The sequence below is a fragment of the Anopheles aquasalis genome, chromosome 2, assembly GCF_943734665.1.
Source record: "Anopheles aquasalis chromosome 2, idAnoAquaMG_Q_19, whole genome shotgun sequence".
Taxonomy (NCBI): domain Eukaryota; kingdom Metazoa; phylum Arthropoda; class Insecta; order Diptera; family Culicidae; genus Anopheles; species Anopheles aquasalis.
Window position 1 is genome coordinate 72,165,647 of NC_064877.1, and position 17,075 is coordinate 72,182,721.

General features: G+C 48.8%; 2 protein-coding genes across 3 annotated transcripts in view; both read left to right on the forward strand.

The window, feature by feature from the left end:
* The window catches only part of LOC126570885 (uncharacterized), a 1,944-nt gene extending 1,107 nt beyond the window's left edge, over window positions 1-837 (forward strand). The window contains exons 2-3 of the mRNA XM_050228964.1: window positions 1-266; window positions 340-837. The exon at window positions 1-266 is cut by the window's left edge and continues 236 nt beyond it. Of these exons, the coding sequence (XP_050084921.1) occupies window positions 1-266; window positions 340-777 (704 nt within the window). The 3' untranslated portion in view covers window positions 778-837. The remainder of the gene's footprint in view (window positions 267-339) is intronic.
* Window positions 838-12,928: 12,091 nt separating this feature from the next.
* Window positions 12,929-17,075, forward strand: part of LOC126569129 (disintegrin and metalloproteinase domain-containing protein 10) — a 46,515-nt gene continuing 42,368 nt past the window's right edge. For both annotated transcript variants that reach the window (XR_007607787.1, XM_050226019.1), the window contains exon 1: window positions 12,929-14,125. Coding sequence is in view for 1 of the 2 variants with exons in the window: in XM_050226019.1 (XP_050081976.1) it covers window positions 14,056-14,125 (70 nt within the window). In the remaining variant the exon portion in view is untranslated. The remainder of the gene's footprint in view (window positions 14,126-17,075) is intronic.

Sequence of the window (17,075 nt, forward strand, 5' to 3'; positions counted from 1 at the left end):
GTGTTCGACACTGGCAGGTCGGCGGAGCGATGGTGCTGGAAGAGCTGATTGTCAAACTCAAGACTCACCTCCCGAACGGACACGCACGCTCAATCTATGGTAGCTCGGAGATCGGATTCATCACGCGCAACGATGCGCACTGCCTTCCGAACTCCGTTGGTCCGCTGGCCACGAACGTCGTGTGCCGGATAGTGGACGAAGCAGGACGTCCGCTTGGTCCTGGACAAACGGGCGAACTACAGCTGAAACATCGCCACATGTTTCTGGTAAGTGAAAAGTTACCCGTAAAATGATCAGAATGCAATAACCATTAAATTGAATCCTTTTATCACCATCTAGGGATATCTCAACAATCCGGAAGCGACGAAAAATGCCCTGACCAAGGATGGGTTCTTCCGCAGCGGTGATATCGGATTCATGGATGCAAACGGGAACCTGTTTCTCATCGATCGCATCAAGGATATCATCAAGTACTGCAACTATCAGATATCGCCCTCCGATCTCGAGGGTATCATCCAGAAGATCGATGGCGTGAAACAGGTGTGCGTGGTTGGCGTGCCATCGCCCGATCGGACCAGCGATTTACCGTTGGCGGTGGTGGAGCGGGCGCCCGGATCAAACATCCAGGAGGCGGATATCGTACGCCTCGTCGAGGGGCAGGTGGCCGATTTTAAGCGTTTGCGCGGTGGAGTCCGTTTTGTCGACAGTTTCCCCATGACTCCGTCGGGCAAGATATTGCGTCGCGAGGTGAAGAAACTGATCGACGAAACTCGTTAAGTGAATGTAGTTTAGTGAAGTAAAATGTAAAATAAAACAAATAATTAAATAAAGTTTAAATGCCGTTAAAAAAAAATTTAAAAAATGCGCAGGTGTGTGTTAAATCGTACTTTTACGCGAAAACAATTCGCTTAAGGTGCCAGGCCACGATAGCACACCAAGAAGACAAGGTTGCATTTCGATTGTGTGTATTTTTCTTGCCTTTTATCTTGGCTTTTGCTCCGTTCGCTACGTTATTCAATCGGATTTATAAAGCTCAATGCAATCCTATATATTCTCTAATATTCTATTCCGTTTGGAAGCTACACAGAGCTGCACTAAACATTGCACATTTTAATCGTTCTGTTGAGCGAATTTCCAACCTCGGATCTAAAAGAAAATATTTTTCATCTAAATCATACTCTGCCACCGTATTGTGATTGTAAATGTTGTAAATTGAGTGAAACCAAGATTTTCAATTAAATTTAATATTTTTTAATTTTCGATATTATGTTACGGGGGTATGGTGCTATGTGGAGGTCGCACATCACACGCACACCAGCGCGTCAATCTTTCGAAGACTCTTGGCGTGACTGGTCCGCGGAGTTGTTGTCGCCGTCGTTGTCGCCGTTGTTCCGAGAACTCCGAGAGTGTGAATCGCAACACAACTGCCTATTGTTCTTCTGGTGCATCACTGTTCTGTGTAGGCTTCGTGGTGGTCTGCATCTCCTTGTTTTGTGAAGGTAAATCCAGCTTCCAGTTGCCAGCTAAACCGCCCTTTGGTCCGCCTCGCAGCGGAAGTGTTTGTTAGGCAAAGTGTGTCGAAGTGCGAGCGAGAAGGCGTGAGGTCGAGAACGGGATACTGCAGGAAGAGGAGTGAGATAGAAGAAGGAGTCCAGCAGCAGAGAAAGAAGCCAGTACGAGGAGGGTGGCAGGGTGGTGCTAGATGTGGGTGTGCAACATACAATCCTGTTCGTGTGCGCGAGTTCGCTTGTTTGTATGTGTGTCTCGTGTATGTGTGCGGTGCCTGTGGAAGAGGTCACCATATATTAAGTAAAGTGAAAAGTTCAACAGCTGATCTGGTCGGTTTTGTGGTCCGTTGTCTTGTCGAAAGTGGTGGGGCGCCACCAGAATCCGCACCCCGTGCCACCGACCGGTCCGAGAGAAATTTCCCTCTTCTTGTGGCCGCATCTCCCCCGCCTGTCCTCCAGTGGTAATAACATGAAGAGAAAGGAGGGGTGCTGTGTGGCCAGCATTTCGATGAATAATGGTCTCCCCTAGCTGGCTTTCTTTCTTTCTCCTTCGCGGTCTGTTTATGTGTTTGGAGTTCTCCAGCCCCCCGCGTGTATGTGTGTTTGTACGTGTACGTGTGCTAAACCGCAAAGTGACACAGAAAGCGATGGCAAGGGCTTGGGGTGGCAGGAAAAGCGCCTCGGAAAGTGAGTGAAAAGCAGGCCACATGATGGACGATTGTCGGAGATGATGGCAACCCCCGTGCCCATGGAAACTATATAGAAGCTAGAACCTGTTTTCCGCAGCGGCGCTGGCTTTCCAACAGGGCGCAGCAGCCCTTTTGATCGCTCTCCTCGTTGGTGTGCGGAAGGGAGGTGCTGGTGGAAGGGAGCATGATCATTGGAAAACGGGGGAGGGGGGAGCTGCGTGCTGCGCGAACGGTTTACTCCGTTCCGTGTGCGGGTTCTCCCTGCCCCGGTTCTCGACGTTCGCCCTTCGCCACATCGCGCCACACCAGTCCGCAGACCGCGGTTGCATATGCTCCTTTGTCGAAGGTGCCATTTGTGTGTGTTGGTGCTCTTCACGGGCGACCGAAAGCCCCCAATTTAGTGCGTACGACCGAGGGAGATCTCCAAACATCATCCGAGATCTCTCGCTCTCGCTCCCTCTCCCTCTCTCCGCCATCCGTTGTCTCCACAGCGTACGCAACCCTTTGCTCCGCTTGCTTTGTCGCGCCGCAAGGTTGGATACCAAAGCGGGGGCCCCCCACCCTCAAAGATTGGATGATTCACAAACTCGCCTGAAACACGGTTTTCGGCGGTGACGTCTGGTTGTTTCGTCTCTTTCGCTTCCTCCGTTCGTTCGTTCGTTCGCTCACCTCCTTTATAACTCTTCCGCAAATTAGCGCTACGCTGGTGTGCGTTACTCCGCGTCTCCGTTCGTTGTCAAGGATACTTCCAATTTCACGGGCAGAGGTGACTTTGGGCTCTTTTTTCATGGATCGCCTGCTTCTGCTTCGATCCACACAGGCATTCCTCAAGGCAAGCTCTGCGTGACGTTCGCTGTCTGTCTGGCCGACCGAGTCTCGCCCGTCGTCGTTCGAACACGGCCAGTAATTATCCGAATGCTGACGGTCTATAAAACTTGTTTGAAAGGATTCGCTGTTCGAGGCAAAGATGCAGCCAGCAATCCGGCGAGGGCGCTGATGTGTTTGTTGTTAATGTTGCTGCTGTTACCGGTTAGCCGATGAATGAGGTCGAGGATTGAGGGAAAGGGATTTCAATTTTATCTCATTTCTTCTGTTTACACTTGATGCGTCTTCGCCCACCCTCGCTGTTTGTGTCTCGCTCTGAACGTTTGTTTACAATTGCTTGTGTGGCCAACCGTCGTCGGTCGGCTACGGCTGCTGCTGCTGTGTTGCCAGTGCCGCTATCTAATCGTTTATTTTCCCTCTCAACGACGATGACGACGGCGATGGCAAAGTCTGTTCTAAACAAGCCCCTTACAACGCGTTAAAACAATGATACAATGTGCCCCCAGTTGGACACAGATAGACGCCTTGTTCCGACCGAACGCCTGGTGTCTGTAAAAAACTGATTCAATATAATTGATTATGATCGTTTATTGGAGTCATTTATGTTCCGTGTTTTAGTTGTTTAAATCACTGAATGTTTCACGTGCTTTTAAAACCAAACTAAACCATGGATATAAGCGAATCTGGAGCACCACCACTGGTTCTTGGAAGAGATAACGCCAGCATCGTGCAGTACAGTGGCCACTGGAGAGGAACGTATCACGGATCTCAGTTCCCCAGAGAGGGACGCCGTTTGCTGGGAGAGGCGAGCGTTGCATTCCATTGCACTTGCTGCACAATGGCGTGTACAGCAACACAATGCTGATGCACCCCTTCCTGGACCGGACTGGACCCCACTCCCTGCTCCCGGGAGATGCCGTTGCTGTTTTCCATTCATAAAACGGCCAACGGTAGTTGCTTCGACCACATAACGGTTCTTTCGTGCATTCGATTTGCAGCAGCACTAGGCAGAGTAGGCCTTTCCTCTCCATTTTGTCGTTGTCATTAGGACACGTGCCATTCCCGGCTGGGTTGGAAATGGTTAAACAAGTTTCTACGTTCGGCGGTTCGCGATATTGGATGAGTCTCGTGGATGGTTATCGTTCTTCAAGGTTCTGGTTCGCGGTGGAGTGTTAAAAACGAGCGTGGCAAAGTGGCGCCACCAACCTTATCACCACAAGTTTGTTAACAAGTTGGTTTTTGGGTCTTGAAATGTTGGAACATTTTATCGCTCCGCTTCGTTCCATTAGTTGCTGATAAGAGGCCGCAGGCTGTACGGGTTTTTCCAAACAGCCCTAACTATTCGATAACAAACAAACAATTGACTCACGTGCGTTGGTGTTTGCCGTGGAAAATGGACTGTGCTGCAGGTGTTCCTGTTCGCTTGACCACACGCTTCACCTACACGCTCCAACCCACTAAAGGTCATTCCGTGGTTGTTGTTGTCGTTCCGTTCAGTTTCGAAAGTGTTTGAAAGCGATCAACTAATTGCCGGCCATTTTGTTTGTCTGAAGTGTCGAGTCTTCCTCACGACATTTCAGTCACTCACTCAGAGCAACACATCAACGCATCGGCACCGCGTAACCTTGTGCCAATATGAGCCCCGAAGCCCAGTGAGCATTGGACCGGAAACGGTCGAGGTGTATCCGGTGTTGGTTGACCGAGCTTTTCCCTTGCGAGCCCGGGAAACGCGGCACGCATGACACGACGCCGGTCATCATGGCTCACACCACTAAACTGTAATGGCCACAATTAATGCGATCCAACCGCCGTGGACCGCCGTGGACCGCCAATTATTGACGGGGCGACCGTGACAAACGATGGTCTGAAGGTTGTTAAAACGGCAAAAAACAAAAAACAAATTGGAAAACGATGGGCTTCAATGTTAATGTTCAATGTTCAATGGGTAAATAATGTTCTTCTGGGGAATCAGCCTCAAGGCCTCTCTCGCCCTGCACCAGGCCGCAAAAGCAAACAAAAATCGACGGAACTATACACACGCGCTTGATGACGGCTTGTCGATGATTTTCACTTTTCGAGAACCCCGTTTTCAGCAGCAGCAGCAGCAGCAGCAACGACATCGGGGTTCTAGTAGAGAGCCGTTGAAGGAAATGCCCAAAAAGGGAGCCACACAAGGGAAAAGCGGTAGTTGCAGTGGTGGGTGACGGATGCGGAGTTTCCGTCCCCAATTCTGGCCAATTTGAGCGGGTAGAGGGCCCGCCGAAATGCTTTTGGAAGCCGCTCGACTCGAGTGTTCGTTCGCATGGATGATGCTCTTTGGAGTGCATCATCCGAAACGAGAGGCGACCAGAACCGTACAGCGACCCCTCTTTCCTCCCTCAAAAAAAACAGAACGGTCACTAATTAGTCATGGCCCGGGGAAATGGGACATCCATCCTTTTGCTTTTTATTCTTCTTTTTCTTCTTCAGCCACCTCGCCTTTTTATGCCGGGATTTTTCGCTTTCCGTTTGATACCCCGGCTACCGCTTTCTTTTCTGCAAACTTGTTGAACTCCAACTTCTCCTGTCCTGTCCCCCCACCATCAAACCGCTCCGAAAGGATGATGTGTCCTCACCGAGTGTCCCATCTTGCGCTGTGTTGGGGGAGGGTGACTCAGCTTACTTTTGGACCTTTGGACGCTGTCTCTCGCCCTTCCTCACGCTCGCTGCTTCGATTAACTACTTCGTATAAACCTTGAAACTTTTTAGTCAAAGCAAGTAACACAAGAACCACTCGGCAGACGGAACTAACGTTCTTGGAGGATGCTCTCGGATGGAAAATTGTAATTATCTTTTCCAACCCGGGAAGCGGCAACCTCTCTACCGTGCACTTGCTGCTTGCTGCATGCTTTGGTTTCGGTTTAGCTTTTCTTTACGACTGAGCCCTGTTTGGGGTGCTGGTAGGGGGCGGTTTTGGTGTGGCAGCTATTAATTATGTACGCCACCGGAGGAAATCTGCTGCCGAGCGGTGGTAGGCACTCTCTCTGTGGTTGGCAGCCAGCTTCGTGACGCGAGATCGCGTGCCTTTAGCCCAACGGTTATGTAATGGGACGCCGAGCGCCGAGAGTTACTTCGAATTAAATTATCTCTTGCAACGGAGCCCGCCCGGTTGCAGGTCCAGCATATTTGTCCACAATACAAAGCTAATCGGCGTTCTAGAGGCTCTGGGCTGCTTGTGATTCTATGAAGGACAAGAAAAAGGGAATAATTATATCAACTAAATGTTGTTAACAGACGGGCTTGTTTTATTTTCTTGCTGCTATAATGTTATTTTCTTCTTCAATAATTTGTCTCAGAGTCATTACGATCTTATTATGATGCTATGTACCATACTGATCACTAAAAAGCTTAATAATTCCCTCCCGAGTTGAACTTTAAGAACTCATCGTTATTCTCAACCGATGCAGACAAATTCTTCATCGTTGATTTGTTTCGGTGACAATAGCTTTAAGCGACCAGAACAGCCCGTTATTTATCAATGTTTCGTGACTGCTTCTTGCCCTTCATTGGACCAATCGTGCTGAGAGATGAAACCATTTGCTCTCATTCTTTTTCTCTCGTTTAATGTGTTCATCACCATTGGTTCCAGCTAGCATTGGAGACCATTTTCGCTTCCAAGCGCCCGCTGGACGAGCGAACGAACGATGCCACGAAACCAATTTGGTCCTTTCCTTAAGTGGCATTCGTCCTTGGCGGCAGCTTGGTCCTGGGAGTCGCACTGCTATGCTGTAACCGTAGGTCATCGCCTTCAATGGCCGTGGCTGGTGTCTATGGAGCTGCTTGAGGGGACCACTACAGCGAATTGGTAAAAGATGAACCAAGAAATGGAGGAGGTTTGCCAAAATCGTAAATCCCAGCTACCAAACCATGGATTGTTCGGATTAAGATGAAGAGTAGTGTGGTTGCATTCGTTCAATGTATTCCAACAACGGAAAAAGAAGTCCGAATGGATTGACGTGATAGAAAATAATTAAGAATATTTCAATTAGACGTTCAGGTTGAAGGTGCCGGATCAATATAAGAAGAATGTAGATACTAGAGCTTCATTAATTTGGTATTAGTTGCCATGGAGCCGTTGATGACAGTGAAGTAGCTAGTACGGGAGTTTAGGGCTTGAAAAACTTGGAGCATTGAGTTTGAAAAAATACAAACACTGTAGACTTACCAAGATCACAGATAAGTGATGAAACATTAACATTAAGTAAACTTTTTAAGTGATCCGAATATGTCTAGATTATCAACAATCAAACTCAATAGAATAGAATAGAATTATGCAACAAAATTCAATAGAAAAGCTAATATTGTTAATATTCTAATCCTCTCAATACCAACATACTCTGTGTGTACCATCTCTGTCCTCTGTTTCTTCACCAAAGGATAATCAGCAGAAAGTTCGCTGACGGGGCCGACGGTCTGGTCGTTCACAGCAGAGCTCCAGTCCGCCAGAGTGTGCTGGTGGCTCGTGGCCCGCTGCTACTCTCGTACTTCTCGTTTCCCCGCTCAGCACCCACTCCCACCGTCGTTGTTTGTCCACCTTCTCTACTTCACATTCCCTGGCTGTTCGCTCGTTAGTCCTTTTCGCTCCACTTGCGCGTGCACGCAGCGCTTTCATGCGCTTGTCGAAGAGTCGAAGTAAGGACCTTCCTGCTGCTGCTGCTGCTGCTGTTCCTCTCCAGAGGCGAGCGTGGCTCCTTTTTGCTTTCCCTTTTTGCATGAAGAGCCCGTAGCAATGAATAAACGCGCGTTGATTTGTTCGGTAAAAGGATGTGCCTCGCAGACCCTTCCCTCCTTCCATTGCCACACTTTTCGTTACTTTTCTCAACGCCTGGCGCGGCTTCTGGTTGGCGCGGAATGACGTACCAAACTCCTCGGAGTCGATGTCAATACCGCCACCGCTACCAGGGTGGGGAGGAATGCTGGTGGAGAAGAACACCGTGAGAGAGTTTCCTTTTCGTGGAGTTTTCCTTCCACCCTTTGCGGGGGACGTCGCACAGGGACGGTTCTCCGGGTGGTTGATCCTTCGTCAGCGTCGTCCTCTTTCCTGCCCTTTCCGTGTATCGTGGAACGCATAACGGTCTGCAGCTGGTGCTTCGCCACCGTGTACCTATGACCTCCGTCCTTGTTCGATGTCGTTGCGCCATCACCAGCAACACGAGGGGTTTTGTGTGTGCGTTTGGAGGGAAAATAGTTTTTCCCCTTTCTCAACCACCACCACCCAGCCTCTGTGCGTGGATTTATGATGTTGGTGAATGAATGACTTTTATGTTGCACTACATTCACATTACTTTTGCTTCCTCTACCGCTGCCTTCATTAATTAGAGCGATCCTCTCTCCCTTTTTTCTGTTTTGTTTTTTGCACGACAACCGTATGTTTTATGTGCATTTCATTGTCGCGAAAAGCGGATTCCATGTATCGTTTGGAATGTGTGTCCCTCCCCCCCCCCCCCGGGCGCGGGAGTATTAATAAAAAATAGAACAAATAAAAACGCACACAAACGCACGCACGCAAGCACAGGAAAGCAAAGTTGACAATACGCATTTGATCGTGTACGGAAATGGATCCGGAAAAGGCCACCCCCGGTGGGGTAACGGATGGTATGGACCGGGATTGCAATATGTTGGGGGGGGCGGGACCTGTGCCCTTGCCACAGCCATTGTTCATCGCCGGCAGTGTGGTGGTGGTGGTTGTGTTGTCATTTGCAGATACCAACTGTGGTGCAGCTCGGCCCCAGTGAGATCACTGAACGCGGGGATGCTTCGCGCGTGAATGCATTTAGAAATTGGAATTGAATTTTGCTCCCCCCTTAGCAGCATCTGCGGCCACAGTCACTGCTCTGTGTCGCTGCTGCAACGAAACAATTTAATTAACGACGATTTCGTACCATCCAACTCCGGAGTCGGACTGCTCCCCCAGCGCGCATCGTGTTGTTTTGGGTGGATCCTCTCCCCTCCCCTTTTCACATTGTTGTCCCGTACTGTGTACTGACTCGAACGTAGGGCGATGTACGCGTCGTTTGTATGCGCTGTGCTGGATAAGTTGTGGAAAAAAATGGACCCGTCGATGGATGCATTATTATTTTCAAATTGCACTTGCCGTTCGGGTGCATTTTTCTTCGTTTCGAATGGAGAATTGTAAAGGCATTTAAACGTTTCAATGGCGTTTTCATTACTTGCATCCACGTGTTAGGCTTTTCATACATTTTTTAATTGCTTTTTCATGTCATCATTCAGTTTTATGCTTCAAATTAATGACATATGTTTGAATAGTGCAAAGAATGTTTAGAAAGCATTGACGTACATCTCTCCATTTTGACAAGCACAAAGCCAAGCCATCCTTTTCCCTAGAAATACTTTATTTAATGATTTGCAAGTGCGTATGCAAGTATAAGCTTCCTTTCATATGTGTGTCCCCGTAATTGCTTTGAATGCACGAAGGTGTGCAGCAGACAACAGCTCACCGCAATGAAAGGACGAGGGGGCGGTTGGATCCTTAAATAGGCATATTCTGATCGGCTGTCGCCTGAAACGATTAAACCGTTCATCAGAAGCTCCTGCTTCGAAACACATCGATTGAATGCGCCTCCATTGGATGGCTGGGACCCGTCGATGGTGTGGCCATATTGGTGGAGGATCGCAAAGGTCCTTTGGCCACAGAAAGTGTGATGATGCTGCTGCACAATGTGAAGTGCATCGATGGGGGAGGAGATTTGCAACGAAAGGGTGGTAAAAGGTTTTAAAACAGCAAATCCCTCTGTGCTACCGACAGCTCCACAGCATGAATACACTGCACCCACCACCACCACCACCACCCCCAGGGGATGCTCCTCACCTTGTTCTTCATTGCTTCTCCCAGCGACCCTCAAACCAAACGGAGGTGGAGGTATATCGTCCCGTTCATTAACATTCAATTGCATCCCCATCGACCAGTTGGCGCGTATGTGTGCCTGTATGTGTGTACAGGGACGCTCTTTCACCCTTTCGAGGGCGTGAGGAGAGGCGAGTGACACAGCCGAAAGCTCACCCTTTCGGCCTGGCTGGATAATAAACGGTTAAAGTAAATGAACCCTACATAATGTGCCACCCACCCACTCCGCCTCGCCATCCCCCTCCTCGCAACATTTCGGATGTCGTCCGGATGCTGGATCATGGGGGCGAAAGACCGGAGGATGGAACTGCGAATGCGAATGAACTCTCGCTCACCAGTCGCTCGCCAGTGCCTGACTGTCAGTGTCTCTGTGTGTTTGGAGTCTGGAGTGCTGGAAAAACAGATAAATGAAGATATAGAGACAGAGAGAAGAGAGAGAGAGAGAGAGAGAGAGAGAGAGCGCGCGCAACGAGAGGGAAATCGAGATGAAAATCGAAATATCCAAGTGTTGATCGACCGAATTGTGCAGAATGCTTGCCCTGATCCTTGTTATGCTCCATGGCTCCCCTTGTATGTGGGTGCATTGACCAATTTTGCCCACCAGGACCTTCTCTTTCTCTCTCTCTCTCTCTCTCTCTCTCTCTCTCTCTCTCTCTCTTTCTCTCTCTCACATTATCACTCCTCGTTAACTCTCTGCTTACAAAGAACGAGAGAAGAGCGCCCAGCGCCTTTTTGGAGTTTGCGCAGACGGTTGTGGCCACCGTCAGGAGTTGTTGTTGGTGGTGGTGTGGATATCCTTTCACCAAGGAGGCTGTCACTATCTCTTCTCGATGTTGTTTATGGTTTTTCATTTCGCTTCCTCCCACACGGGCCCCAAAGGAGATGTCGACGAGGCTAGTGTTGTTGTTGTTGTTGTTGTTGGATGTGAGATCGAATCGATGGTGAATCGGTGGAGAACGAACGAACATGGTCCAGCCAGCCAGCGCCAGCCACCAGTGCGTGAGTGACCATTTGGATAACAAAGACACGACGACGACGACGACGACGACGACGACGACGATAACCACGTTCGTCCACCGAAGAACTCTGTCACGGATTCGTTTGTTGCTGTTATCGATGAGAAGAGACCGCATTCCGCTTTTCACCATTTTCAGTGAAAAATGTACAGCCCAAAGTGGTGCTGCCTGTGAGCTTGGAAATGTTTTACTAACTCTGGCTCTGTGTGCGGGTGTTCGCTGGTTAGGGGATTAAGGATGCCCACGTCTCCCTTTTTGTGCTGCGTGCGTTATCAGCTCGATCCGGCGGAGAACAGTGAAAAGTGTGTGACGCCGTCGTGTGTTTTGGAGTTTGCTCCTGATTGCTGCTCGCCCCACGGAGTGTTTATAAAGAAGCCAATTAGGGAAACGGTTCGGAAGGATATACCGCTCAGGAGTCAATATGGATGCAGTCAATATGGAGTTCACTTACCTTCCTAGAGCGCAAACTTTAAACACCAGGAAGGAGATTATTTTCATCAGCATCGATTAAAGCGTCCGTCGGTGGATGCTGTTCCGAAAGAGACAGAGAGAAAGAGTGAAAGAAAGAGAGAGAGAGTAGTGTCCCTTTAAACGGCGACGGGACAACGCTTTTGCGAACAAGGATTTTCATCGCAACATCAATTTTCTTTGTTCGCTGCTGGTTCGAATCATGAAGACGACGACGACTACCACGACGCATTTTGTGACTGGCGCGCGCGCTGCTTTGCCATTTCGGGTGTTTTGTGCATTTTCGCGATTTCGGTCGTTTGCCGAGATGCGTTCTGGCATCTCTCGGTGGCGGCCGTGGCAACATGATAGCGAAGCCAAGAGCCGTGTCCTTATGACACGTGCGCGCTATGATTGTGGTGAGGTAACGGACAAGGTGCGGTCACTGTTGGTGAAGGAGAGCAGCAAGAGATGCTGTAAAAGTCCACCACGAGCGGCAATGCATCCCGACAAAGAGCCCGCGCTCCTTTCTGTTTTCCAATGGTCGGCACGCCGCGAGGGAGGAAAATGAGTTCCCTCGCGGGTATGTGGGAGTCCTTGCGCACTCGCGCGCCCGTTTATGTGTGCGTGGGCTGCGTTGTTACAAAAAGGGAAAAAATCAGCTGGCCTCCCGAAATGGTTATCCCTTGTTCGTTCCGATGCCCAATTTTTTTTTCTTTCAGAAAAGCTTCAAAAAGATGCAGATCCTAACGAGAACAGTCCTCGCATCCTCTTCCACACGAAATGTTTGCTCCGAAAGCTTTAAAGTATTTTCAACCCTTTCGCGCACTTTGCCATGCAGCAGCTGGCACCCGAATGGGGATGGGAGAAACATGTGGAACGCACAGCATGGAGGCGAATGGCGAAATGTGGCTTTGTGGCCCGAAGGTTCTGTTTTGTTTTCCCTTTCTTTTTTCCCGGTCTGTTCAAATTAATCAACGAAACACACGAAACAGTTTTTCTCTGTTTTCTCCGCTGGTGGCCATCATTCTTTGGTCTAATGTTTCGCCGAGAACCACCGACTTCCCTTTGCTGGCGGTTCCTCCTGTGTTGCTATGTTGTTGCCTTGGAGAAAGAATATGGAAAGCGCGATGCGCCATCGTTCGATGCTGGTGGCGCGTAACTTGATCTCGTCTCTCTCTCTCTTTCTGGTCCTTTGTGGCGCGGTTTTTCTTTACAAAGAAAATTATGTCGTTACCAATAGTCAAATAAGTGAAATGCGAGATATTATTTGAGAGTCTTGTATTTATTTAAATGTATTCTGCTGCATAATAAACGAATGAGAGTGTCTATTGTAGTAACAGTTATGTCAGAATTTATATAAGGAACAGCACACCCATAATTGAGTGTTGAAAACAACAATAATCGATCGAACTAAAAGTGATTAAAATTCAGTGCGCAAAACATGTTCCTTATTCCTCCAAGATTGACATATTGTATCAACTTTCTTGCCGAGCATTTAATTTAATCCACTGTTTCCTCCACCCAGGGTCTGGTGAATTTTACTAGTGTCGTCGGTTAGTCAGCAGCAGCAGTTGCAGCAACCAGTGCGAAGCCAGTGCCGCCCCCCGCCTGTTCGTCATGGTGACGACAATTGGGCCTGAGTGCAAGACTGCAGAAGACAGCTGCTGCCACCCGCCACCGACGCCACAGTGAAGTGCATCGATGGTGCTGCGAAAAGTGCGGTGCATTACTCTGTGACAGTGTTGCTGCGTGCGTGAGTGAGAAGCGTGTGCGCGTGTGTTCGTGTAGTGAAAGAGTAGCGCTGGATGGAAATGGTGGTTCGCAGTGGGAAACGACGTGCAGAGCAAAATCATCCCAGAAGCCACAGCCTCCTCCACTGCTGCTAAGCCGTAAAGTGCATTCAAGCGTGCAAGCCAAGCGTGGCGAAGAAGAAGTGTTCTGGCGATCGAAGTGCAAACCCAACACACCCCGTTCGAAGAAAGGAAAATTGTGTAAAATCCGTTGGCGTTCGTTCGCGGTTGCCGGTCGGTTTTTTTTCTGGGGTGTGTGTTTTTGTCGCCATTTGCTTTTAGTTTGTTTTGACGCGTCGATCGAAGGATGTCAGTCGTCTGCTGGTGGTAGGAGCTGCGGAAAGGAAACGACGGAAAGAAAGTACTTTGCTTCCCTTCCCTGCCGTTGCCCGATCACAATCCCGGATGAGGAGGAGCAGTGTGTGCTGCTGCATGCCTTCGATAATACACTCAACTCGTCGCTTAAGCAGGCACCACCATCATCACTCCACAGTGCACCAAGCACCAGCAACTAGCATTCATCGTCGTCATCCATCACATCACCTTTGCTCCCTCGCGAGCTTTGCGCAAAGTGTTGGTGCAGTGGTCCACCTCCGGAGTACGACTCAAGAAGCAGAAGCCGAAGCCGAAGCCGTTCACTGTAGTTTGTAGCTTTTCCGTGACCGTGATCCGGTGCTGGTTCCCTCCCCCTCTCAGGCCGGGTGTGTGCTGTGTGCGTCTCCGTTCCGTTCTGTTCCGTCCGCGGTGCTCTTCCGAAACGGCCGTCAAAATCCGTGGTGCTGCTCCGTGGATCTCTGAAACACGATCGGCGGAGGCTGCGGCGTCGGTGTTGGCGTCGGCGGACATCCGGTTCCTGCTGATCGGTTCGGAAAAATGCATTCGAAATGTGGATTATTGCTGCTACTTTCAACGCTCCTTCTACTCCTCAACGACATCGAAAGTGGTAAGTGGTTTCGTTCTTTCTCCCCCCACATTCTCCTCTTTTTTGCACTCACAATCTAGCAACATCATCATCGTCATCATCATCTTGGAGACAGAAGTGCTAAGGGCACTTTCCGTCGCAGGGGAACGTTGGAGAGCATTGATTGCCACTCGTTTTTCTCGCTTGCTTGGTTGCTTACTGTGCGGATTCTTATCAATCGCCGTTTCGGGTAATCCGTTTCGTCAACGTTGGCGCGCCGGGCGTATAATCCTTGGCACCGGGAATGTAAAAGAGCGCCACCACGAATGCTTCCGAATGGATTCGGTGGGATTAGAGTGAAGTGCTGTGCCCTTGAGGTCGGCCGTGTTGAGGAATTTGGGATTTGGATTGGAGAAAAAAAAGTACAGTAAAAGCAATTGAGGAACGGTTTAGTAGACATCTGCTGATGATCTGCTTATCTTATCAGTGAAGTGATTTGTGCTTTTATCGAGCTCTCTATGCTATAAAACCATTATGCAACGTGCAATCGAGCGGCGAGAAAACCAATTAACTGTGATCTAATCCATCCTATCCAGCGGATATATAATCTCATTGATGGAACGTGTAAAAGTACAGAATAAATTGAATCGATCGCTAGGACGCGACACACGACACGACGATTCATCAGCCCCTCTCGCCGTCGGGCCTCGCTTGGCTTTTCCGCCTGTCAAAGGCCCGATTGCTTTCCTGTCAATCGTGTTACTGTTGTTGCTGCAGCCACCGGGAGACGATGTTAAATGCGAAAAGCAATTAAAAGTTTCTGTGGTCTTGGCGTAGAACCTAGAATATAGATGGTTATTTCACCCCCACCACCCGCATGTTTCCATCCAACCGGATGAGCGCCCACTTGGAAGATCACACAGCGCACGTGACATGTTGTTTCGACCTCACGTCGTTCAGTATGTTTCACGGTTTCACGACTCTCATTAGTCGCCACGCAACCCCGTCCTTTGAAGAATCGATCGTGATCGGTGCACGAACGTCACTGAAATTAAATGGATTGCTGTACGGCTCTTTTGTGGATGTTATTGACGTCTTTATAGCTGCTGTTGAGTGAAGTTATCACGTCAGAACTGTCTTCGTTGGCTCTTGGTTACAAGCGAACGCAGATTGCTTACTGAATTCAACCAAACTGTCGTTTACCAGTCTGCATCTGACCAGACCGTTGTTATCAGGTACAAAACGTGGGTGTTCTATAGAAGGAGTCCATCATTCTAATTAAAAACACACCCCTAATTACATCAATTCTCAGAGTGCCAGCTCTAAAAGCAAAGAGGGAGAGCAGCCAAAGTCAAATAGATCCTTGAAATTGGCAAAGAAAATAGTCGCCCGAAATCGCACGGTCTGCTTCCTTTTGTCTGGCATCCATCTGGTTGGAGGCCTTTTTTTTGGGGCGGTCGGTTGAGGAATTATCCTTCAGACTTTCTCCAGAACGCATTCCCCAGAATGGTGGTGTCTTTGTTAGAAACGACACTTTCTCTCCTCTCGCAAATCGCAGCCGCCGCCAGCCTGGTGTGTGGGGTCATGTGGGTCGGTGCAAACATAGCTTATTTATATTTCTTTTCTCTCGTCAGCTCGGCTTCCCGACGACATTACTGGGAGTTACGTTCTCCACCGAGGCATTCGAGAAGAATATTCGGCGGAAAATATCTTATTTGTCTTTCCGTTAGTATGGCAAGGGTTTTGGCAAAAGTTTGTTACGCACGAACAAGCAACGTGCCTCCCTCGCTGTCGTCACCGTGGTGAATTGTGCTTCACAATTAGATGTATTGAAATCATTTGCACGAAAGTAATTCCCTGTATGCGCTCCCCGTTACGTTACTGCTGGTGCTGAGATGTGGTTTTGAGAGATTGTTGCGTAACTTTGTGCGCTGCTTGCACGACGACGATAGCGGGTAGCGCGAGTCTGACGGGTTTGGGGGGAAAAATTAGGAAACAACAATGTTTGCCTTATTTGTGTAATGAAAAGTCGGCACGACGATGCTTTCCGTTGCGATTTTCGAGGAATGTCTCAAGAACGAAGATGAGAAATAGCCAGAAATCGTACGCCGGTGCTCCAGATCACCCTCCCCGCCCGCTCCCAGCGGATTGCGCAAGGATATCAATTCCGTTGAAAGTGCCAGAGAGGATTATGTGATCCCAGGGAGTGTTTGTTTTGCGTCGGTTTGATTCTCTGCTTGCCAAATGCAAAACAGGGAACTCTCTGTCCTGGAATCATTAGACGCATTACGCCTGATAGCAGGCATGTTTTGCTGTTTTGCATGCGTTCCTTGATAAGGACGAACGCATACAGTGCCCAATCATTTTGTCATAGGAACCGTGACAGACAATGATCTTATTGCTAATTGCGATGAGGAGTTACCTCTCGGCTGGCTGCCTGTGCCTGCCGAATGCTTGTTAACAACGACTACACTCCCATGTATTGATACCGAATGCAATCAAGACATTGTGTTCAGCTTTATGGCAATGATTATGGTTTTTTTTCTTCTTAATGCTCTTTAAATTGTTTGCAACGCAACAAACATAATTACTCAGACTATTATTAATTTGATATGGCGTTCAGTGTTTCTTAACGGCGGGCTGTGATGGTTTGGCAATGATTTTTTTTTACATAACCAAACGCCCATTTTTCTGTATTAAGCAAACCTGAAAAACCTCCGTACATAATTGCGGATTCGAGCAGCGTGGTGTTCCCATGGTGCCAGGTGTTTATTGTGAAGCAGTATCTCAATTAGTTCAACCCTTTACTTTGCTCACCTGCCCGATATGCCAAGAAATGAAACACAAATTTTCTTCGTGGGAAATCGAAAGGTGTTTCGAGTATATCAGGCAATCCATTCCCTCCCTACCACCGCAAGCCCTTAACCGTCACGCTCATTTGGGTCAATTACAGAAGTATTGGCTAAACTTTATCCAGCTCGCTGCCGCTCGG